Source organism: Panthera leo, chromosome D1 (genome assembly GCF_018350215.1).
Source record: "Panthera leo isolate Ple1 chromosome D1, P.leo_Ple1_pat1.1, whole genome shotgun sequence".
Taxonomy (NCBI): domain Eukaryota; kingdom Metazoa; phylum Chordata; class Mammalia; order Carnivora; family Felidae; genus Panthera; species Panthera leo.
In genome coordinates, this window is record NC_056688.1 from 10,306,505 (window position 1) to 10,331,275 (window position 24,771).

General features: G+C 36.8%; 1 protein-coding gene across 2 annotated transcripts in view; it reads left to right on the top strand.

Annotated features, from left to right (window-relative positions):
• The window catches only part of BCO2 (beta-carotene oxygenase 2), a 47,347-nt gene that overhangs the window by 11,677 nt on the left and 10,899 nt on the right, over positions 1 to 24,771 (top strand). The window contains exons 3-9 of one of the 2 annotated variants that reach the window (XM_042903990.1): positions 6,862 to 7,073; positions 7,278 to 7,393; positions 8,304 to 8,406; positions 8,670 to 8,687; positions 13,997 to 14,125; positions 15,108 to 15,268; positions 16,422 to 16,589. In XM_042903990.1, the coding sequence (XP_042759924.1) occupies positions 6,862 to 7,073; positions 7,278 to 7,393; positions 8,304 to 8,406; positions 8,670 to 8,687; positions 13,997 to 14,125; positions 15,108 to 15,268; positions 16,422 to 16,589 (907 nt within the window). The remainder of the gene's footprint in view (positions 1 to 6,861; positions 7,074 to 7,277; positions 7,394 to 8,303; positions 8,407 to 8,669; positions 8,688 to 13,996; positions 14,126 to 15,107; positions 15,269 to 16,421; positions 16,590 to 24,771) is intronic. The other variant, XM_042903991.1, reaches the window with a different exon arrangement.

The window sequence follows — 24,771 nt, forward strand, 5'->3', positions numbered from 1 at the left end:
GGAGGGAGGCAAACCATAAGAGACTCTTAAATACAGAGAACAAACTGAGGTTTGCTGGCAGAGTGTTGGGTGAGGTGATGGGCTAATTGGGCAATGGGCATTAAGGAGAGCACTTGTGGGAATGAGCACTGGGTGTCATATGTAAGTGATGAATCACTAAATTCTATTCCTGACATCATTATTACACTAGATGTTAACTAACTTGGATTTAAATTAAATAAATAAACAAACAAAAAAAGAAAAAAGAAAAATCAACTTTAGGAAAAATAGAAAATGGCATAAGGAAGGAAAAGTAATTATAGTTTTCTACATGATTGTGTTGTGAATGACATTTTTATAGTCAATAATATGAATATTAAGTGTTTAACTAATATTATGATAGTGATATTTAAAATATTGGGAGATTTAAGGGGTGCTCATGCATAGTGGAGATGGGGAGAGAAAGGAGAGCTAAATCCTTATCTTTCCTAGTAGAAAGCCAATAAAAGTCTAATGTGAAAAATAACAAGCATGTTAATTAGCAATATGGAGGTAAAAATCAAGAGTCAGATTAAAGTATTTGAAAGCGTTGGCCTCTAGGGACAGGAAAATGGAGTAAAAGGATTAGAGACTTCAGTTTATCATAGGAAGTTTTTTGGAATTGGTCGATTCTTTAAAACTACATATATGAAATTGAACTATGTGTGTGCATTTAAACTACATAGATGTGCGATTTAAATTAAAATTGCAGGAACTTCCGGTTGCTCAGTGGGTTAAAGGTCAGACTCCTGATTTCAGCTTAGGTCATGGTCTTGCAGTTGGTGAGGTGGGGCTCTGCACTGACAGCAAGGAGCCTGCTTAGGATTCTCTCCCTCGTCTTCTCTCTCCCTCTTTCTCTCTTTTGCTCAAAATAAATAAATAAACTTAAAAAATAAATTAAATTAAAATTGCAGAAGGAAAAAACATGAAGTAATACAATTTAAGGGAAGAGAGGAATCCTCTACATTTTCTTCCAGTCCTCCCCTTGTCCTTGAAGGAGTTTAGGACACGTATTCCAAAATACGCCACTTCGGCATACTGAGCTGAAGGCACTTGAGAAACGGCAGATGCAAGAAGGGCTCCTGACCTCCCCTTTTCTACCTAAAAACAGGCCATAAAATTTCCTACAGGAAGGGAGCCCTCCCTGTACCAGGAGGCTCTTATCACCAGAGCCTGGGAACGGACATTGAAATGGATCTTATGTACAAGCTTATTAAAATAGCCTCATCTTCCGCTAGGTTTGCTTCTCTCATATAGCTCATGTTGCTTCTCCCAGTTTGCTGCCCCAGCCCTGACTCCTGGTCTGGTCGTTTCCTCACAAACTTATTGTTTCTTGTCTTAAAAAAAAGGTATGAAAGCTTCCTGCTCTAGTCACTTCTCCAGGGCTTCATTATCATACAAAGGCCCCCACAGACATGTAGAAATTTAATAAAATGTATACTTTTCTCCTGTTAAAAAATAAATAAATAAATAAACAGTGACTCCGCATTCTCCCATTCTCTAAGCCCCTCCCCTTCCATTCTACTTTGTGTTAGCTACATTATTCCCTTAGGCCTGGTGAGACTCTGATCATGGTCCAGCTCTTCTTTTCCTAGCTGTTATTGGAAAGAGATAAACTTTAGGAGCAAGATATATTTATTAATATTTATATATTCAAGATATATTTCTTAATATTCCAGATATTTTAATTTGCTGAACCTGTTGCATCTTGTCTTCACTTGATTTTATAAAATGCTAGTGCTGAAAGGCATTAAAATGCAGTGTGTTCGTCACCCCCAGCTGTGTAAAAAGCGCTTAAGAAGTTACTTGAGATGCCTCCGGTGGAGTTGAGGATGAGGGGGCTGGGAGATGGGAGGTATTTTGGAGGTAGAGAAAAAGAAGGTAAATGAGCCGGCCTATGGATCCCCCTGGCCCTAATTAGCAAAGGTGTGCTTTTTTTCTGTTTGTATATCTGGATTTCAACAAGTTGTAATCTGAAAAAGGATTAGAAGGCAAACAGAAGCGGGAGAAGGAAGAGAAAAATGAAACTACTAGCCCAATCCCTAGACTGTAACAGCCTCTGAAAGCATATGGTGTTTCATCTGCTGCCCTGGTAAACTTTAGAACCAAGCAGCAGAGCTCCTCAGCGCCTAGGCTTGCGCTACAGGCCTCTTTTCAGATAAACGTCTTTGTGGGGGAGGTGGGTGGTGAATTGGCAGTCAGTACATTTTCATTTTCTTCTTTCCCTTTAGTGCCCTTGTCCCCCCACTCTCTTTCCTGCCAAATTGCTTTTTTTCTAGTTCACCTTACTTTTTGGGATGTTGGAAGATCCCAGGATTTGGAGTCAGCACTGAATTCAAATCTCTTTCCTGCCACTTACCAGCCATGTGACCCTGGCATGTTTTTATTCTGTACCTTGGTATTAATATTTATTCACAGGATCAGTCTGTGTGTGATAAATAAATAATTATTAAAATAATATTTTATATTTATATATAAAATAAATTTTTATTTTTTAAATGTTTATTAATTTTTGAGAGAGAGATGGGGCAAGGGGCAGAGAGAGAGGGAAACAGAGGGTCCAAAGCAGGTTCTATGCTGACAGCAGAAAGCCCAATGCAGGGCTCGAATTCACAAACCAGGAGATCATGACCTGAGTCGAAGTCTGACGCCCAAGTGACTGAGCCACCCAGGTGTTCCTATATTTATTTTCTATATTTATTTTTATGTCTACAGGAAAGGATATGGTAAAGTGCTTAGCACAGTCCTATCAGGTAGTTGCTCCTTCTGTCATATATAGTATTTTTTTTAATTACTTCTCTGTTGTCTCAGTAATCACTTTATGATATAGTTATTTATGTGCCTGTAAGCACTGGTCTTGGCACAAGCCTGGCAGATAGCAGGGGCTCAAGAAAAGTTGGCTGGTTTCAGTAAATGAATACATGGAATGATAGGGTCTAGTCTAGAAGGATCTTATGAAATGGAATCTAACAAGTTGAATATATTATTAGGTAGATGAAAAAATTTTTTATAAGTACAAGGATGAAAGTGATGTGACTTAACAGCAGAATGTATTAATTTTTAATACAATTTTTAATACAATTAATAAAATTACTTAGGGGTTTTAGTTGATAGTTCAGTGTGAGTCAACAATATGAGGTGGTAACCAAAAATAAAGAAAAAAGAAAATAAAAGAACATGAAGTCTCTTAAATGAGGAAACTGAGTGTCTGGTGTTATACCCAGAGTATTGTGTTTGAGACTATGTATTGTAGTTTTAGAGGTATTTAGATAAGAATAGCAATAATTATTGAAATTATTTTGTTTTTAGTGTTTTTAAAAAAAAATTACTGAAACAGAGAAACTACCAGCTAACATAATCAAGAAGAAAAAGGGAGGAAGTACAAATATTCAAAACAGGAAATGGTAGTGGAAAGAAATCCATTGAAATAGATAAAATTTATGAGACTTTCTAGGCCTTTATGCAGATACATTTCAGAACCTTGTGAAATGGATAATTTTCTGGGAAAACACAGATTACCAAAATTCATAGAGATAGCAGGTTTGAACAGAACAGGTTTTATAGAGGAAAAAGGGGTACTTGTTAATTATCTACCTCTCAAAAAAAGCACCAGGCCCAGATTTCTTCATAGAGAAATGCTACCAAACCTTCAAATATCAAATAGTCCTAAAGCTCTGTATATCATTTCAGAGAAAATGAAACAAGTATAATGTTCATTATCTACACATGATGCAGACAGTACAGAAAATTTATTTATTCATATTACTTATGAATATCAATGAAAAAATAAAAAATATATAGTGCTAATACAGTACAAAAATATTTTAATAACAAATAGAATCCAACACTATATAAAAATATAATTCACAATGGATTAATTTCAAGAGTGCAAAGTAGTTTCGTTATTTGGAAATCCATTAATATATGCCATATTAATAGGTCTCAGGATAAATAGTCATAGGATTATCTCTATAAATGCTGACAAAACTTTTGTCAGAATTCAACATCCGTTCCTCATAAAAATACTCAAGAAAACAGGACTTGATGGATACTTTGTTAATGTGATTTTATATACATACATACACATATATACACATACAGGTAAATATAGTACATCCAGTATATATGTAATAATATATTTATATATAAATATATGTATGTGGATATATATGTATATATACATGTGGATATAAAGGTATAAGTATGTGTATATGTATATATACATATACATATAATACATTTTGTGTGTATGCGTGTATATATATACACATTTATATATTTATATATGTGTGTATATATGTATACATGCATACACAAACATATATATTTTACTCTTAATCTTAAAACCAGTGATATTAAAATGAGAAACACTATAGGTATTTTAAGATAGGAGCAAGGAAAGGATGTCCCCTATTCCACTGCTTTTCAACCAGATGTAACCAATACAGTCTGACTAAAGAAACTGATTAGAGGCCCAAAGATTAGTAGGGTAAGACTCTCTGTTTGCAGATGATATCCTAGTAAATCTGGAAGACCACACAGAATCAATGACAAAACCAATTCAAACAATAAAAGGTAAGGTAACAGGATGTAAAATTAACCTACTGAAATCAATAGCCTTCATATACACAAACGATAACTAGTTAGGGCACATAATGGTAGAAAAAACTTTTACAGTAGCAACAAAGAAGATTAAATATTCAGGAACTTAATAAGAAATGTGCAAACTTTAAAACACTCCTTGGGGTGCCTGGGTGGCTCAGTCTGTTGACGCTTGATTTTGGCTCAGATTGTGATCCTAGGGTCATAGGATAGAGCCCCATGTTGGGCCCTGCACTGAGCATGGAGCCTGCTTGAGATTCTCTGTCTCTCTCCCCCTGCCTTTTTCCCTTACTCTCATTCACTCACTCACTCTCTCTCTAAAATCACAAGACTCCTAAAAGACGGAATCAAGCAAATGAGAAAACATCCTGTGTTCTTGAATAGGATAATTCAACATCATAAAGATGTCAGTATTCCCTAAGTTAATTTTAAAATTTAATACAATCTTTAAAATTCCAACAAGCTTTTAAAGGAAATTAGATCAATACTAAAGTTTATATGGAAAAATAAATATGCAAGTATAGTCAAGAAAACATGAAAAAAAGAAGATTTTTCAGTGAAGGGACTAGCCTTTTCAGACATTAAAAAATACTATAAACACTCTATGATTAAAAAACATTGTGATATCAGTACATAAATAAATAAACAAGTGATATAGAATAGAAAGCCAAGAAATAAACCCAAGAACTAATGGAAATTTAATTTATTATAAGATGGCATCTCAAATCACTGGGCAAAGAGAGTCTTGTTTTACTTTTAATTTTATTTCCTGCATTTTTTTATTGTAGTAAACAACATGTAATGTAAAATTTACCATCTTAGCCATCTTTAGAGGTAAAGGTTAGTGTTAAGTTTATTCACATTGTTGTGGAACAGATCTTCAGAATTTTTTCAGCCTGCAGAACTGAAACTCTACCTTTTTGTGTGTGTGACTAGATTGTTTTGTTTATAATAATGTCCTCAAAGTTCTTCTGTGTTGTAGCATGTGACAGAATTTCCTTTCCTTCCTTTTTAATGGACACTAGGTTGTCCATTTTTTGATTATCATAAATAATGCTGCTATAAACACAGGTATACAAATATTTCTTTGATTCCTTGCTTCCAGGGCCATTGCATTTTAACACAATGGTGTTAGCCTTGCTTATCTGTGCTGAAGACATACTAAGCATTCAGCATATTAAGCACATGAAAGAAAAGACTGTATGATGTGAAACTCTTTTAAAAGCAAAGCCACTGGGGCTTCTGGGTGACTCAGTTGGTTGAGTGTCCGACTTTGGCTTCAGGTCATGATCTCACAGTTTGTGAGTTCTAGCCCCACATCAGGCTCTGTGCTGACAGCTCAGAGCCTGGAGCCTGCTTCAGATTCTGTGTCTCCCCCCTCTCTCTCTGCCCCTCCCTTGTTCGTGCTCTGTTTCTCTCTCAAAAACAAACATTAAAAAAAAAAGAATTGTTTAAAAGCAAAGCTATAAACTTTTCCTTATGGTTTTTTGATGTTCCATTATTTTAAAAAATTTTTTTTAACATACGCATGTTTGAGAGTGAGAGAAACAGAGTATGAGTGGGGGAGGGGCAGAGAGAGTGGGAGACACGGAATCTGAAGCAGGCTCCAGGGTCCGAGCTGTCAGCACAGAGCCCGATGTGGGGCTTGAACTCATGGGCCTCGAGATCATGACCTGAGCTGAAGTCGGACACTTAATTGACTGAGCCACCCAGGTGCCCCTATACTCCATTATTTAAATAGATAATTTCTACTGTAATCATACCTACCAAGATGATTAATAATCTTATTTGTTCTTTAGCATAATTCTGATAAATTTGAAAAATTTAAAGTAAATGGAAAACATAATATATACATAAGATATGAAGATTATTATTTCTTAAAGCTTAGGAACCCATTTTAACTTGGAGAATGTCAAGTATTTCATATCCTCTTATGCTATTTTCCTGGCTATAGGGTAAAAATCAGACTTATTTTAGGAGTCACCAGTTTGGAGTGTTATTTTCAACCTTCTAAGTGTGAGTTTTTTGACAGGGGAGTAAGGGTCAGAAGAATGTAAGTTGTTCTTCTCCGTTGGATTTCAGGATATACTCAAAAGGTGTCATCTCTTACTCAAGTTTTCAAACTAAACAGGTTGTGCTGGGAACCCATTCCAATTCCTTATCTCTATATTTGAAGGCATTCATTTGCCCCTGTGTTTTTCTTACTGATATTTGTCTTTCTGTTTTTGCTGCTGTCTGAAGGTACAATCACTGGTTTGATGGGATGGCTTTGCTTCACCAGTTCAGGATGGAGAAGGGCACAGTGACATATAGAAGCAAGTTCCTACAGAGTGATACTTATAAGGCCAATAGTGTTCATGATCGAATTGTGATCTCAGAATTTGGCACGCTGGCTGTCCCTGACCCCTGCAAGAATGTTTTTGAACGTTTCTTATCAAAGTTTGAAGTGCCTGGTAAGCAGCCTTTACTGTGCTCAGAATTTCTGGGTGATAGTGATGACTATTTAATTATGATGTATGTCAATCTATATAAATACATATCTTGAAGTAGAATTTTTTTCTTTTTTTTTGGTATAAGAGGATGTTTAAACTGTGTTCTTGCTCTGACTGTGCTACAGTAAGTTGTGGTGTTTAAGTAACTCTGGGATTTGGTTTCAGCAATAACTGACAACACCAATGTCAACTACGTGCAGTACAAGGGTGACTACTACCTTAGTACTGAGACCAACTTTATGAACAAAGTGGACATCAAAACTCTGGAAAAAATCGAAAAGGTAAAATATAGTTTAAGAAAATGAATAAGGATGCCTGGGTGGCTCAGTTGTTTAAGTGTTTGATTGGGTCAGGTCATGATCTCATGGTTTGTGGGTTCGAGCCCTGCCTCAGGCTCCCTGCTGTCAGCACGGAGCCTACTTCAGATCCTTTGTCTCCCTCTCTCTCTGCCCCTCCTCTGCGCTCTCTCTCTCAAAAATAAAAAATAATGAACATTTATAGACCCTAAAATTTCATTCCTTTCCGAATACTTTTTAGAGTGGTCGTTATCTGAAGAAGAAATTGGAGCCTTTATGAAACAAAGAAAAAAAAGTTACCCACTGATTCAGGATATTACTCTGCACCTTCTGTCCTCAGTAGATCTAGGCCTGTGAGGTTGGTTTTCCTTAAAGATAATTCTAGATGTCTTCCTTAGTCCTAATATCTGAAGGCTATAGTAAAGGAAAAATACAATAGTACAGATTTAAGTTGGCCATTTCATGTTCTTCCTAGCTACAGATAGAATTGGATTAGAGACTGTCTAGGCCCCTCCTGCATTCACCTAACACATTAACAAAAATTAAATTAAATTTGGACCAGAACTTTAATTCTTATTTTTTGAACTTTCCTGCAATCTTGGTGGGGGATGGGGAATCCTTACTGGATAATCATTTTTGTCCATTTGATGGCAGTGGTGGTGGTGGTGGTGGTGGTGGTGGTGGTGGTGGTGGTGGAGTTTTTATTTATTATTTAGTCTCAATTTCTTTAGAAGGAAAAATAATTTTGATTTCTTAGAGGTGAGACATTAGGGCTTAGACTGTAGTTGTCATATCTTATTTTTAAGATATCTGACACATTCCTACTGTTGATAAATGTAAGTAGAGATCTTCCCATTTTAACATTTAAAAGTCTCTGATGGTCTTAAATTTGCAGGTAGACTGGAGGAAATTCATTGCTGTGAATGGAGCAACTGCCCATCCTCACTATGATGCTGATGGAACAGCTTACAACATGGGGAACTCCTATGGGTCACATGGTAAAGTTGGGAAGGAGGTCTTTTTAAAAATAATTAGGAGTTAACTATCTCCCCAGTGTTCCATTATAGTTAAGGTGTAGACATAGGGAACTTTGTTTAAAAGGGTCAGAAGGAAATCTCCAAAGTTGCATAACTGAGCTGAAGGTACCTAATTTACTGTGTTCTATGGTCCTTTTGCACATATGCTTAGCAACTGATTTGCTATTTGACCTTTTCAGCATGACTTACATTTTTTATGTTCTGTTATGCTTTTTGGCTTACAGGCATTACAGGGATTTTCAGTATGTATTTCTCAAACTTGAATTAAAAAAAAAATCACACTATAAGTACAAGAAATTTAGAATGGTACAGCAAACAGATGTGGGGAAAGTACATTGTTCATTACATGGGAAAGGATTTATTTTTATTATGGGAAAAATACACTACAAGGTAAGTTAAGGTTATTGTGTGTTTGTATTTCCAGCCATTTACATCACATCTGTTTCCTGGTCATCCACAACTCCTTTTCCAACTGCCTACCAATCTGCTCCAGAAACTTCTAATAGCTAATAATGATAGCTAACATTTATTGAGTGCCTAGTATATCCTGGTGTTAAGCATTTTTCAATGTATTTTTTTAATTTAGTCCTTATAACGACTCTCTGAGAGAGGTACTATTACTGCCCCCCTTTTACAGACAAGGGCAGTGAATCTGGAGACTGTGTAAGATACTTGGTTAGGTAAGTTTCTAGTGTGTAAGGCCAGTCTTGCCAGCAAGTCTGAATCACACCCAAAGTCACTCTGTTAGACTATCTTCGTAATTATTTATTACTGAGTACAGAAGACTCTCAGAGCATGCAAATTCATGTTCCTGTAACCTGAGTGCATGTCTCTCTGAAGAGAAATGGGTAGGTGTTCGATATTTCTGACTATCTGTCTTAACCTGTCCATCAGTCTATCATGTATAACCTGTGAAACCTTTGTATGGTTTAGCTTTTGTGTAGGTTAATGTGTGCCTCTGGTGAGTAATTGGCTTTGCAGGGTGTTTGTGTCTACTTCTCCATATTGACATAGGTGACTGTGTATTAAAGTGCATAGTGCAGGTTTGTTTTTTACTGGCTCAAGTAGAGCTAGGTATCCTAAAACCTCATCACCCAGCTCTCTCTCCATATATATATATATATATATATATATATATATATATATATATATATATATATATTTTTTTTTTTTTAATGTTTATTTCTTTGGGAGAGAGAGAGTGAGAGACAGAGTGTGAGCAGGAGAGGGGCAGAGAGAGGAGACACAGACTCTGAAGGCTCCAGGCTCTTAGCTGTCAGCACAGAGCCCGACGTGGGGCTTGAACTCATGAACCACAAGATCATGACCTGAGCTGAAGTCAAGATGCTTAACTGACTGAGCCACCCAGGCGCTCCTCTATCCTCTTCTTTATTACCTGATCTTGAGTAGGAAATGTGTTCTTCAAGGCTGTTATAGGAAACAGCAAACATCCTTTTAGGTAAAATGTTTCAGGAAATGGGTAAACTAACTCCGCAGTTTTTTGTCCATCCATCTTTTTTGATCATTAAAAAAATTTCATTCAAAATGATATCTATTCTATATACTTCTCTGGTCTGTTTTTTATTCCCTTAACAATGTATTAAAATATTATAATAATTATTTCTTATGTCAAGAAACATTTCCCAGAATCAGGCTGCATAGAATTCTCCTAAGTAGATGACCTATTTTAAAAACTATTTTCTTATTAATTAAAATATGGTTGACAAAAAGTACATTTCCTAATAAATTAAGTCTATTAATCAAGTAGATAACTGGGTAACTAGTTCATAATATGATAGATACTGTTTAGCTTTTCTGAATTATATATTCTAAAATAAGTAGTCATTAGATCAGTGGTTCTTAGCCTTTAGTGTGCCTCAGAATGTTCTGGAATGCTTCCTAGCAATGTAGATTACTGGGCTTTATCTTCAGAGAGTTTGGTTCAGTAGACCTGAAAAAGAACCAAGAATTTGCATTTCAATCACCCCATTACCCCTTATCTTGGCACATTTTAACAAGGTCCCCACGTGATTTTGGTGCAAGTGACTCCTGGATCTTTGAGAAACCCTGCCACCAGTCATCAGGGGCTGTGGCTGTTCTTGGTACTTTGCCTCAGTCTATTATACAAAGTCCTGAAGAGTCTCCCAGAATTAGATGCAGTGTTGGGCAGGTCATTCCTCTGGGCATTCCTTTGTTGGGTGTTTCCTGGGTATGTGTCTGTCTTGCTCATGGCTTCACAACTTGCAGTTAAAACAGTTCATTAATTAATACTGGTTAAATTTAGTGAGTTTTGTCACTTAATCTAACCACTGAGATGAGCAATTCTTTATCTTCTAATCTCAACTGAAACTGAATCTCCTCCCCCTCCCCCTCCCCCCTCTTTCCCCTCCCCTCCTCCTCTTCCCCTCCTCCTCTTCCCCTCCTCCCCTTCCTCCTCCCTGTCTTCCTCCCCCTCTCCCCCTCCTCCTCCCTCTCTTCCTCCTCCCCCGCCCCCTCTCCTCCTCCTCCTCCTCCTCCTTCTCCTCCTCCTCCTCCCCTTCCTCCTCCCCTTCCTCCTCCTCTTCCTCTTCGTCTTCCTCCTTCCTCGATGGTTCAGTTCAACCGGAGTTTTTGAACTGGAGCTCAAATGTACATGTAGCTGTAGAGAGGTTGTGTTTGGGAGAAATTTAGTGATTCTCATAATAAAGTGCTTGCTGGTAATTTCTGTCTTTAAGAAATAAAAAGCTTTTAACTGTTTAAGCATTTCCCTGCATTTTTAAAGTCTTTAAAAAATGAACAAAAATCCTCTCAATAATCAATCCAAGTAGTTTTTAGTACTAATGAAATGTATGTAATCTGTTAGATAGTAATATGGTACTTTTGGAACTGTAGAACTGGTCTTTTATCGCTTTTATAACTTATCACTGTCTAAAGCATGATGTTTTATATATAATGGGTGCTCAGAACACATCTATATCCTAACTCAGACCCCTTCAGTATTTTATATCAACTGGATATAAAATTGATATAAAATACTCAGTGTTTTTACTAGGATGTCTAATAGGTGTTACAAAATTAACTTATTTAAAACCAGACTCCTGAACTTTTCCCCTAAATTTTCTCTGCCTAAAAGATTCCCCATTTAAGCTGATGGTAACTTCATCCTTCCAGTTGCTCAGGATGATAATTTTGGAATCATCCTTCACATCTGTCTCTCACATCCATATCCAGTTGGTCAAAAAGCAATTGCAGCAGTGCCTTCAAAATAAATTTAAAAATCCAACCACCTCATATGACCTCCACTGCTGGCATTCTGGTTTGAGCCCACCATCCTCTCGCATGTGAATTGGTGTAATAGCTTCTTAACTGGTCTCTGGGCATCTACCCTTGCCCCATTTCAGTTTATTGTCAACATATCAGCCAGTTATCTTTTTAGCCCACCCACCTCATCTCAGACTTTTCTTGCTTACTCTGACAGGGCCTCACTGGCCTTCATGCTATTATTTGGACACTCCAGGCTTACTTTTGCCTGAGAATCTTTGCATTTATTCTTGTCTCTGCCTGGAATGTGTTTCTCCCAGATATCCTCAAGCCTCTCTTCCTCACCTCCTCTTGGTCTTCTCTCAAATGTCACTGTCTTAGTGAAGCCTTCTCAGATCACCCTATCAACAATTGCAAACAGTGGCCCCCATCCATATACACTTATTCTCAGTCCCTATAGGTCTTATCATCATCCGATGCTTTATACTTTTACTTATTGGATGCTTTATTAGAATCTGAGCTTTGTAAAAGAAAAGGCTTGTGTACATTTGGACCCTGCTGTGTATAAGTGTCTGGAAGATAAACTTAGGACACTTAGAAGAGTGTTTGGAATATAGTTGACACTCAAGAAGTAATGGCTGAATAAATGAATAGAGAACGGAAGGGTTATCTTGTTCCAAAAGAAGCTGAGTGCTTGCAAAGTTATGTGTTACCCCAGTTTTTCAGGACCAGCATTGGCAATTCTAATACCAGAAATATAATTCAATATGACCTCAGTATTTGTTTATTCACTGAATGATTTAAAACAATTTTTTAATGTTTATCTATTTTTGAGAGGTGGAGGAGGGGCAGAGAGAGAGGGAGACACAGAATCTGAAGGAGGCTCCAGGCTCCAAGCTCCGAGCTGTCAGCACAGAGCCCAATGCAGTGCTCACACTCATGAACTGCGAGCTCATTACCTGAGCCAGAGTTGGATGCTTAACCGATGAGCCACCCTGGTGCCCCTATTCCCTGAATAATTTAACAAACATAAGTTGTTAAGTAATCCATCAATAGCTATTTTTACTGTGCCTACTGAATGCTAAGTTCTTGCTTGGTACTGAGGATACAAAGATGAATCAGACACAATTCCTGCCCTTGAAGAGCTCACCAGTCTATTGGGAAGCAGATAAACAAGCACGAAATTATAGTGCAGTAAGATAAGTGTATGACTGTACAGGATATAATCAGGGCATTGAGGAGAGGCACCAAATACCTTTGGGGTGGGGAGGAATCAGGGAGGGCTACTTGAGGAGTGGTTACCTGAGCTGGTTCTTGCAGAAGTGGTAAGATGAATAATTACATGAATGAAGGCAATTGCATGAATGCATTAAGAAAGGATAAGATGGGACTTGGAGTGACCCCAGGGATCCAGAGGACTGGAGAGGAGTTGGGTGTGGGGGCAAATGGAGATTGTAATTGTAGGGATTGGGGAATGGCGAGAGGGACAAGTAGAATTAGAGGATATTCGGGGCGCCTGGGTGGCTCAGTCGGTTGAGTGTCCGACTTCAGCTCAGGTCACGATCTCACGATCTCGCGGTCCGTGAGTTCGAGCCCCGCGTCGGGCTCTGGGCTGATGGCTCAGAGCCTGGAGCCTGCTTCCGATTCTGTGTCTCTCTCTCTCTGCTCCTCCCCCGTTCATGCTCTGTCTCTCTCTCTATCTCAAAAATAAATAAACGTTAAAAAAAAAAAAAAAGAATTAGAGGATATTCTTGCCTGCTACCTGATCTTTTCCTATAAAGTAGAGAATGAGTTCATTTTTAGGGAGTGAGAGGGTAGTCTTTTGAGAGCATTAAAATGCAATAAACTTAGCTACTAATCATGAAAAAAAATGCAGTAAACCGTTGGTTGATTACTTTGTGTGTATCATTTTAAAACCTTAGCTAATGACTTTCATAAAGTTAATATATATATTTTTTTATCCAAGTCTTTGTTTGAAATAGCCCTTTATGGGCATGCCTGGGTGGCTCAGTTGGTAAGCATCTGACTTCGGCTCAGGTCATGATCTCATGGTTCCTGAGTGAGTTCGAGCCCCACATTGGGATCTCTGCTGGCGGTGCAGAGCATGCTTCAGATCCTGTCTCCCTCTCTCTGCCCCTCCCCCAGTTGTGCCTCACGCTCTCTCTCAAAAATAAATAAACATTAAAAAAAGAAATAACCCTTTATGAAATATGGATGTCATGCATATATTGCATAAATCTCTAATCCATGAGTGCAAGGGTTGTATTTTATTTTAGAATGTGTATAAATAAGACAGGACTTTGTTTTCCAGGTTCTTGCTATAATGTTATTCGAGTTCCTCCAGAGAAGGTGGATCTTGGGGAGACAATCCATGGAGCCCAGGTGATATGTTCTATTGCCTCTGCAGAGGGGATGAGACCTTCTTACTATCATAGCTTTGGTAAGCCCAAAGATAACACACATTACTTTGGGATGTGCCTTAAACGTCGCTGTAGCAGACAAGCTAGTGTTCGCATATACTGTGTTGATACCGCTTATCAAAATATGCTGATGAGACCAAGGTTGCATTTTAATGCCACTTCAGTTTATTTTGTTTAGTGACATACTTTTTATCCTGGCAATTACTAAAAAATTGACAACATCAAAAGTGAACCAGAATGTAAATTATGGACTTTGGGTGCATTTGATGGGTTGTCAGTTTGTCAGCTGTTGCAAATGTACCAACCACTCTAGTGGGGGATGTTGATGATAGGGAGGCTGTGTGCGTGGGGGGACAGGGTATATGGTAAGTCTCTGTGCCTTCCCTTTAATTGTGTTACAAACCTGAAACTGCTCTACAAAAGTAAAGTCTTAATAGAAAAAAATTATTTGACCATAAAAAAAATGGACAGAATTCAAAATTTTAGGTAACTTTAAAGCCATAGGTAATTATTTTCATGAAAAGGTCTTGACTATGTTTTTGGGGGGGGGAGGAAATTCATATTCTGTTTGATAGCTTCAGCTTTTTCTCAGAATATTTATTTTCTGTATTCTAAACCTTTATAGCCAATCTGTTGCTGAATCTTAACCTTCAGGATAAATAGCAAAAGGATTACAGAAGAAACATCTTGATCACAAATGACACTTTAATATTATGCTTCTTCACTTGGTTCGTAAACTGACCAATTTAAAAAGAAAAATAAGGAAGATAAAAAGCAAGCTGTGAGCATTCAACCCAAGCTGTTCTGAGCAGTTCCCTTTTTTACGTAGGAACAAGAAATATGTAAGGCAAAGCTGGGAAGCAGTGGAGAATTATTTCTGCCTGGCTTTTGTTTAGGTTAGAAGTATTATGTCCTGGCATTCAGATAAATCCCCATAACCGTCACATTTCAGACAATTCTAATTTACTAAATCCCATTTTATTATTTGCTGGAACCTTTCAGGAATGACAAGGAACTACATAATCTTCATTGAACAGCCTCTAAAGATGAATTTGTGGAAAGTTGTCACTTCTAAAATCCGGGGAAAGTCCTTTGCAGATGGAATAAGCTGGGAACCCCAGTATAATACACGGTTTCATGTGGTGGATAAGCACACTGGACAGGTGGAGTATCTTTACTATGTTTGTTTTGAAAATGGACAAATCTGTATATGGTTGATTTTTTTTCTGTCACTGGGTATTGCTGGTATAAGACATTCGTAATCAAGGATATTACCTTCTTCCGTAGGTGGGGCTAGCTACTTATTAATGAGTACAGTGGGTTTTGCATATTAGAAAATTGTAAGGAATGGTTTTACTTTTAATTGTCTGATTCAACTAAAATAGCATCTAAGAAACCTTAGCATATTAGCATGAATTTTTCCATGTCATAGTATTTGCTAAAGAGAATGTTGTTCACATAGAAGTCTTCTGTAACTTTTGCAATGATAATTTATTTGCTTGGTTCTATGACTTCTTGATATGTAAATATGATAATCCTACCAAAGTCCAAAGTGCGTTTGTTAAATATCTTTCTATACTCCTGTTTAGTAACACTATGGTATTTTGTCTTCTTTTTGCCTTTCTAAAGAGAGGACATCCTAAATTTACTGTACCGTAATTTCATTACAAAAAATCCTATTTTGATAATAAGTACATTTTTCAAATAATCACTTAACTCATCATAAGCTACTTAATGGCAGTATTTTCTCTTTTTTTTTTAATAGTTTTTTTAAAGTTTATTTATTTACTTTGAGAGAGAGAGAGAGAGAGAGCGCACCAGCAAGGGAGGAGCAGAGAGAGAGGGAGCTAGAGAATCCAAAGCAGTCTCTGCACTGTCAGTGCAGAGCCCAAGGGGCTCCATCTCCCAAACCACGAGATCTGACATGAGCCAAAACCAAGAATTGGACGCTTAACTTACTGGGCCACCCAGGTGCCTCAAAAGCAGTATTTTCTATTCAATCATGTAAGATAAAGTCTAGGATTTATTTATACCTCAAAACATTGGGCCCTATTTCATAAGGACTTTTAAGTTAGTTGTGACAGTTGATTGGTTTATATCAAATAGCCCCAGTTCATTGATTAATATGAAATGTGATGACCTAAGCAAGCAATGCTTAAATCAAAGTGTTTGCTTCTATGTTCCACATTCTACCTTTTATACTTACTAGGCCTGTCACTTAAAGGGGAGGAGGGAATCTTTTTAATTTAAACTTTGTGGATCTGTTCCTTGAAGAAAAAAAGAAAATATCTCTTTTTCTTTGTATTTTCCCTGCAGCTTCTTCCAGGGATGTACTACAGTAAACCTTTTGTTACTTTTCATCAAATCAATGCCTTTGAGGACCAGGGCTGTGTTGTAATTGATTTGTGCTGTCAAGATGATGGAAGAAGCCTAGAAGTTTACCAACTACAGAATCTCAGGAAAGTTGGGGAAGGGCTTGATCAGGTAAACATCTCTGATTTGTCAGAAGTTGTCAACATAATTTTGAACTAGCCAGGTTCTGGCTGTTTCTCTTGCTTCTTTGGCAGATAAGGAGGTAGAATGATTTTAAAGCATTGAAGGCACAGCTTTGTCATTTACTTATTTAATACTTAAAAATAATTTGAGTTACTTACTTAATACCTGATAAATTAAAAGCATATTAAAGAAAACAAAGAGATGTGTTTTGGAGCACTGTGTGATTAGTTCCTTATTACACTTGAGAACTAAACATACTTCAGTTTCCTGGAAGGGATGGCAAAATGGACTATAATATCTTAATTCTCTGATAAAAGAAGCTGTTTTGGTTCTTCCAGCTGAGGGCATTCACTTTTTCCCGATACTGAATCCAAGGTAAAAATTTCCTGGATTATGTAATGCAAATTGTTTCAGGCTGTAACTTTACTTAAAAATTTTTTTAAAACATTGATTTAATTTATTTTATCTTTTAAGTTTACTTATTTATTTTGAGAGAGAGTGAGAGAGAGAGAGAGAGAGAGAATACATTCAGTCATGAGTTGGGGTGGAGCAGAGAGAATACTGAGCAGGCTCTGTGCTGTCAGCTTGGAGCCTGATGCAGGGCTCGAACTCATAAAGTGTGAGATCCTGTCTTGAGCTGAGATCAAGAGTCCGATACTTAACTAGACTGAGCCACCCAGGCACCCCTAAAGTTAACTTTTCTTACAAAGCTTACTTATTAGTTATTATAGCTGTCTGATAGGTCTTGATATCTGCAGTATAAGTCCTAGCTCTTTTCTTTAATTTAAAGATTGCCTGGGTTTTTCTTGGCCTTTTTGCATTTCCATAAGTTTAGAGTCAACATGTCAGTTTTTGCAAATTAAGAAAAAACCAAAATCTGATTGGAATCATGTTGCAACTACAGATCAATTTGAGGATAATTGATGTCTCTACAACAGTAAGAAATGTTGAGTCTTCCAATCCATGAACATGGCATATCTTTCCATTTATTTGAGTCTTTTAAAATTTTCTCTCAGTAATGTTTATAAAGTTTTTGGTCAGGATATTGCATATCTTTTGTTAAATTTATCTGTAAGCATTCAGGTTTAGTTTTGAAACTATTATAAATGGTATATTTGATTAATTATTATTATTATTTTTAAAATATTTTATTTTTAAGTAATCTCTACACTCAATATGGGGTGTGAACCTACAATTCCAATATCAAGTGTTGCACACTCCAGTGACTGAGCCAGCAAGGCGTCCCAGTCTTTTCTTTTAATTGTAAGTTTTTTTATTCAAGTGTAGTTGACATACAATATTATATTAGGCACACAACATAGTGATTTAACATTTATATACATTATGAGTTGATCGTCACAATAAATCTAGTATCTTCTGTCACCATAGAAAGTTGTTACATATTATTAACTATACTCTCTATGCTGTACATTGTATCCTCACATCCTATTTATTTTATAACTGGGCTTTTATACTTTTTAATCCCTTCCCCTGTTTTGCCCATCCCTATACTCTCCCCTCTGGCAGACACCAGATTGTTCTCTGTTACCATTTTTAGCATCACGTTTGCTTTAGATTTCCCCTCCTCCTCCCCCTCTTCCTCCTCCTCCTCCCCCTCCTCCTCCTCCTCCTCCTCCTCCTCCTTCTCTCCTCCTCTCCCTCCTCATCCTCGTCCTCGTCCTCGTTCTTCTCCTCCTCCTCCTTCTTTTTCTTTAATTTAAATTCAAGTTAGTTGGGGCGCCTGGGTGGCTCAGTCGGTTAAGCGTCCGACTTCAGCTCAGGTCACGATCTCGCGGTCCGCGGGTTCGAGCCACTCGTCGGGCTCTGGGCTGACGGCTCAGAGCCTGGAGCCTGCTTCCGATTCTGTGTCTCCCTCTCTCTCTGCCCCTCCCCCGTTCGTGCTCTGTCTCTCTCTGTCTCAAAAATAAATAAACGTTAAAAATAAATAAATAAATAAATAAATAAATAAATAAATAAATTCAAGTTAGTTAACATACAGTGTAGTCTTGGTTTCTGGATTAGAACCCAGGGATTCATCTCTTACCTGTGACACCCAGTGGTCATCCCAACAGGTACCCTACTTAATGCCCATCACCCATTTAACCCATCCTCCCACCCACCGCCCCTCCAGCAACGCTCAGCTTGTTCTCTGTATTTAAGAATCTCTTATGGTTTGCCTCCCTCTCTGTTTTTATCTTATTTTTACTTCCCTTCCCCTATGTTCATCTGTTGTGTTTCTCAAATCACACATACAAGTATATGAGTGAAATCATATGATGTCTGTTTTTTCTCTGACTTATTTTGCTTAGTTTTTAAGCTTTCATTTTCTGTTTTTGCTGGTATATAGAAATGCAGTTGATTTTGTATATTGATTTCTTATTTAAATATCTTGCTAAATTCACTTATTAGGGTTTGAATAGTTGACTCTAGATTATTTTTGATATTCTATGTATATAATCATGTTATCTGAAAATAATGACAGTTTCATTTCTTTCTTTCCAGTCCTTATATGCCTTTTATTTCTTTTTCATGCCTTATTATATTGGCTAGGACCTCAAATTGAAAAGAAGTAGTTATAGCAGTAATCATTTTCCCCTTCTCATCTGGAAAATGTTTAGTAATTCACCATTAAGTATGAAATTCCTACAGGTATTTTTGCAGATACCTCTATCAGTTTATCTTAATGGTGCTTTTGATGAATAAGCATGTTCCAATCTATCAGTTTTTTTCTTTATGAGTAATACATTGTACATCCTATTTCAGACATCTTCCCATGATAAGGTCATAACAATATTTTCCCATATTACCTCTACAACAGTTTTTAATTCTAAAAATTAAGTACTCATATATGTGTTACTCTGTTTTAGATTTATATTCTGTTCCATTGGTCTACTTAGGTATTCCTGTGCCAATATCTCACTGTACTGATTAATATCACTGTATGAAAAATCTTGATGTTTAGTAGATAAGGTCCTCCTAATATTTCCTTCTATAATGAGTGTCATGGCCATTCCTGGCCCTCTATAACTTTTTAAATTAAAAAAATTTTTTTTTTTATTTTAGAGAGAGAGAGCAAGCAGGGGAGAGGGGTAGAGGGAGAGAGAGAGAGAATATCCCAAGCAGGCCCCATGCTCAATAAGGAGCCCAACGCAGGGCTTGATCCCATGATCCTGGGATCATGACCTGCCCCGAAATCAAGAGTTGGGTGCTCAACCAACTGAGCAACCCAGGTGTCCCTACATTAAAAAAAAATTTTTTTAATGTTTATTTATTTTTAAGAGAGAGAGAGAGAGACAGAGTATGAGTGGGGGAGGAGCAGAGAGAGAGGGAGGCACAGAATCTGAAATAGGCTCCAGGCTCTGAGCTGTCAGCACAGAGCCTGATGTGGGTCTCAAACCCATGAACTCTGAAACCATGACCTGAGCCGAAGTCAGACACTGAACTGACTGAACCATGTAGGCACCCCCCCCTACGTTTTTATATACATTTTAGAATCAGCTTGTCAGTTTCTACACACACACACACACACACACACACACACACAGAACAACAAAAAAACCTGTCAGATTTTAATTGCATTTGCACTGAATCTGCGTATTAATTTGAGAGAAGGTTAATATGTTTACACAATGTTGATTCTTCTAGTACATGAACACAATTTATCTTTCCATTTTATCACTTCTTTAAAGTGTTTTATAGCTATCTGGGTACACATTTTATATGTCTTTTTTATTATAAAGAACATTATTAAATTATTAGATTTACTCCTAGGTATTTACTTTTGCTTTCATTTATGTTAATACTGCTGTATAGCAATATGTTTGGTTTTAGTTTCTTGATCTTGTGCTCAGTTAATGAATACAGTAATTCAGTAATTCTAATAATTTATAGATTCTTTTAGATTTTCTACATCTACAATCATATCTTATACAAGTAATGACAGTTTCCTTTCCAAACTAGTTATTGATTTTCATTTTCTTGCCTTTCTTCATTGGACCTCCAGTACAGTGTTGAATACAAGTGGAGATGGTTGGCATCCTTATCTGGTGCCCAATATGAGAGGAAAAGTCTTCAACATTTTACTGTTAGGTATGCTGTTTGCTATAGATTTAAACAAGCAAACAAACTAATAGACTTTGTTTTTTAGAGAAGAGAAGTTTTAGGTTTAAAGAAAAATCAAGCAGAACCTGGAAAGCACTCCCATGTATATTCCCTTCCCCTAATATCCCCAGATTCCCCTATTGTTGACATCTTGCCTTGGTGTGGTATATTTGTTACCAATGATGAACCAATATTTATATATTATTACTACCTAAAGTCCATAATTTACACTAGGATTCACTCTGTGTTGTACAATTCTATGGGTTTTGACAAATGCATAAAGTCGTGTATCTACCATTATAGTACCATACAGACTAGTTTCCCTACCCTTAAAATACCACATTCCATCTTCTTCCCTCCCCACTTCTCTCAACACCTAGCAACTAGTAATCTTTTTACTGTCCCTATACTTTCTCCTTTTTCAAGATGTCATGTAATTGGAATCCTAGAGTATGTAGCCTTTTCAGACTTGCTTTTTCCTCATAGTAATGTATATTTAAAGTTTCTTCAGGTCTTTTGGTGGCTTGATAGCTCATTTTTTTCATCACTGAATAATATGCTGTTGGATGTATGTACTACGGTTTGTTTATCCATTCATTTATTGGAGGATACCTTGGTTACTTTCAGTTTTTGGCAAATATAATAAAACTGCTGTTAACATTTGTGGGCAGATTTCGTGTGGACATAAGTTATTGATAGATTTTTAAAAAAATGTTTATTTTTTGAGAGACAGAGAGACAGAGCACGAACAGGGGAGGAGCAGACAGAGAGGGAGAAACAGAATCTGAAGCAGGCTCCAGGTTCTGAGCTGTCAATACATAGCCCGACGCTGGGCTCGAACTCAAAAATCATGACTGGAGCTGAAGTTGGATGCTTAACTGACTGAGCCACCCAGGTGCCCCAATAGATTCTTTTTTAAAGATAATTTTTCTCACTTAGGAAAGTTCCCTTTTACTTCTAGTTTACTAAGAACTTTTATTATGGATGGATGTTGGATTTTATCAAGTGTTTTTTCAATAGTTTTGAGATAATCATCTGACTTATCCTTTATGTCATCAGTGTGGTAAAGTACATTGATTGATTGAAGAAATCTTTGTAATAACAGCTATTTATTGATTTTTGAATGTGAAGCTTTCCCTTCTATTCCTGAATCAAATCCCAATTGGTTGCTGTGTATTTTTCTTTAAATATTGTTGGACTTACTTTGCTAATACGTTGTTTAGGATTTTGTTGCATGTATTTTATGAATAAAATTGGCCTATAATTTTTCTTTCTTATAATATCCTTGTTAAGTTTTGGTATTAAGGTTTTGCTGATCTCATACAGTGAGTTGGAAATTGTTCTCTTTTCTCTACATGAGAATGTATAAGATTGGCATTATTTCTTAAACGTTTGGAATAATTCAAGAAGTAAGCCATCTGGGCCTGTATATTTCCTTATAGTTAGATCTTAAATTATGAATTGTATTTTAATAATACAATATTATTCTGATTTTCTATTTTTTATTGTGTCAGATTTGGTAAATTGATTTTTTTTAGAAATTTATGTCATCTAAAATTTCAAATTTATTTATCTGATGTCATTTGTGATATCATTCTATGATTTAAAAAAATGTACCTATGGTTAATTGATGCCACCTGTTTTATCCCTATATGGTAATTTTTCCTTTCTTTTTGTGCATTTGCTTAGGCTTGCCAGGGTCTTATCGATTTAATGAAGCTTTTCAAAAACAACTATCTTTCTGGCTTGGTTGATCCTCTTTAATGTGTGTGTATTTTCCATTTCATCAGTTTCTGTTCTTATTTTTATTATTTCCTTTCCTTCTTTCTTCATACAACACCCAGGGCTCGTCACAAGTGCCCTACTTAATCTCCACCACCCATTTAGCCCATCCCCTGCCCACTTCCCCTCCGGCAACATCTCACTTTGTTCTCTATAGTTAAGAGTCTGTTTTATGGCTTGCCTCTCTCTTTGTTTCTTTCCCCCCATGTTCATTTGTTTTGTTTCTTAAATTCCACATGTGAGTGAAATCATACAGTCTTTCTCTGGCCCTTTCTTTTTCCTTTGTGCCTAATATGACCTCTTTGTAACTAAGGATGTGGTTAGTTTGTTATTTTTCATCCTTTTGCCCACAACATATATCTTTGTGATGATAAATGTCACTCTAGCAGAGTTTTAGCTGCATCCCACAAATTTTTATATGTTTTATTATTACTTCTCAGTTAACGAATTTTCTCTCATTGAGATTTGTTTTTGAAATGTGTTTTTAAAATTTCAAATATATAGAGATTTTTCTACCATTGATTTCCAGCTTAATTTTACTGTATGATATTGAGATTTGCTTTATGGTCCAGTGTTAGATCATTTTTTAAGTGCTTCATATGTATTTAAAATAATGTATATTCTGAATTTTGAATGTAGTGTTTTACATATGTCAATTAGGTCATATTTGTTTATACTATCCAAATCGTATCTGTTTTTATTGATCTCTATTACATGACATTATGATATTGCATGAGAGGCATATTAAAGTCTCTTACTTGGAATACAGATTTTTCTGTTTCTTTTTATAGTTATGTTAATTTTATTTTATTTTTTATTTTTTTAAAGAAAACTCTGCCCTCAATGTGGGGCTCAAACTCATGACCGCAAGATCAAGAGTCACATGCTCTTATCAACTAAGCCAGACTGGTGCTCCTATAGTTATGTTAATTTTTAGTTTATATATTTTGGTGCTCTGTTATTATGTACATACAAATTTAGAATTGTTTTACCTTGATGATTTTATTGAACATTTATTTCTGAGTAATGTTTTGTTTTGTTTTGTTTTGTTTTTTTTAATATATGAAATTTATTGTCAAATTGGTTTCCATACAACACCCAGTGCTCATCCCAAAAGGTGCCCTCCTCAATACCCATCACCCACCCTCCCCTCCCTCCCACCCCCCATCAACCCTCAGTTTGTTCTCAGTTTTTAACAGTCTCTTATGCTTTGGCTCTCTCCCACTCTAACCTCTTTTTTTTTTTTTTTTTTCCCTTCCCCTCCCCCATGGGCTTCTGTTACGTTTCTCAGGATCCACATAAGAGTGAAACCATATGGTATCTGTCTTTCTCTGTATGGCTTATTTCACTTAGCATCACACTCTCCAGTTCCATGCACGTTGCTACAAAGGGCCATATTTCATTTTTTCTCATTGCCACGTAGTATTCCATTGTGTATATAAACCACAATTTCTTTATCCATTCATCAGTTGATGGACATTTAGGCTCTTTCCATAATTTGGCTATTGTTGAGAGTGCTGCTATAAACATTGGGGTACAAGTGCCCCTCTGCATCAGTACTCCTGTATCCCTTGGATAAATTCCTAGCAGTGCTATTGCTGGGTCATAGGGTAGGTCTATTTTTAATTTTCTGAGGAACCTCCACACTGCTTTCCAGAGCGGCTGCACCAATTTGCATTCCCACCAACAGTGCAAGAGGGTTCCCGTTTCTCCACATCCTCTCCAGCATCTATAGTCTCCTGATTTGTTCATTTTGGCCACTCTGACTGGCATGAGGTGATATCTGAGTGTGGTTTTGATTTGTATTTCCCTGATAAGGAGCGACGTTGAACATCTTTTCATGTGCTTGTTGGCCATCCGGATGTCTTCTTTAGAGAAGTGTCTATTCATGTCTTCTGCCCATTTCTTCACTGGGTTATTTGTTTTTCGGGTGTGGAGTTTGGTGAGCTCTTTATAGATTTTGGATACTAGCCCTTTGTCCGATATGTCATTTGCAAATATCTTTTCCCATTCCGTTGGTTGCCTTTTAGTTTTGTTGGTTGTTTCCTTTGCTGTGCAGAAGCTTTTTTATCTTCATAAGGTCCCAGTAATTCACTTTTGCTTTTAATTCCCTTGCCTTTGGGGATGTGCCGAGTAAGAGATTGCTACGGCTGAGGTCAGAGAGGTCTTTTCCTGCTTTCTCCTCTAAGGTTTTGATGGTTTCCTGTCTCACATTCAGGTCCTTTATCCATTTTGAGTTTATTTTTGTGAATGGTGTGAGAAAGTGGTCTAGTTTCAACCTTCTGCA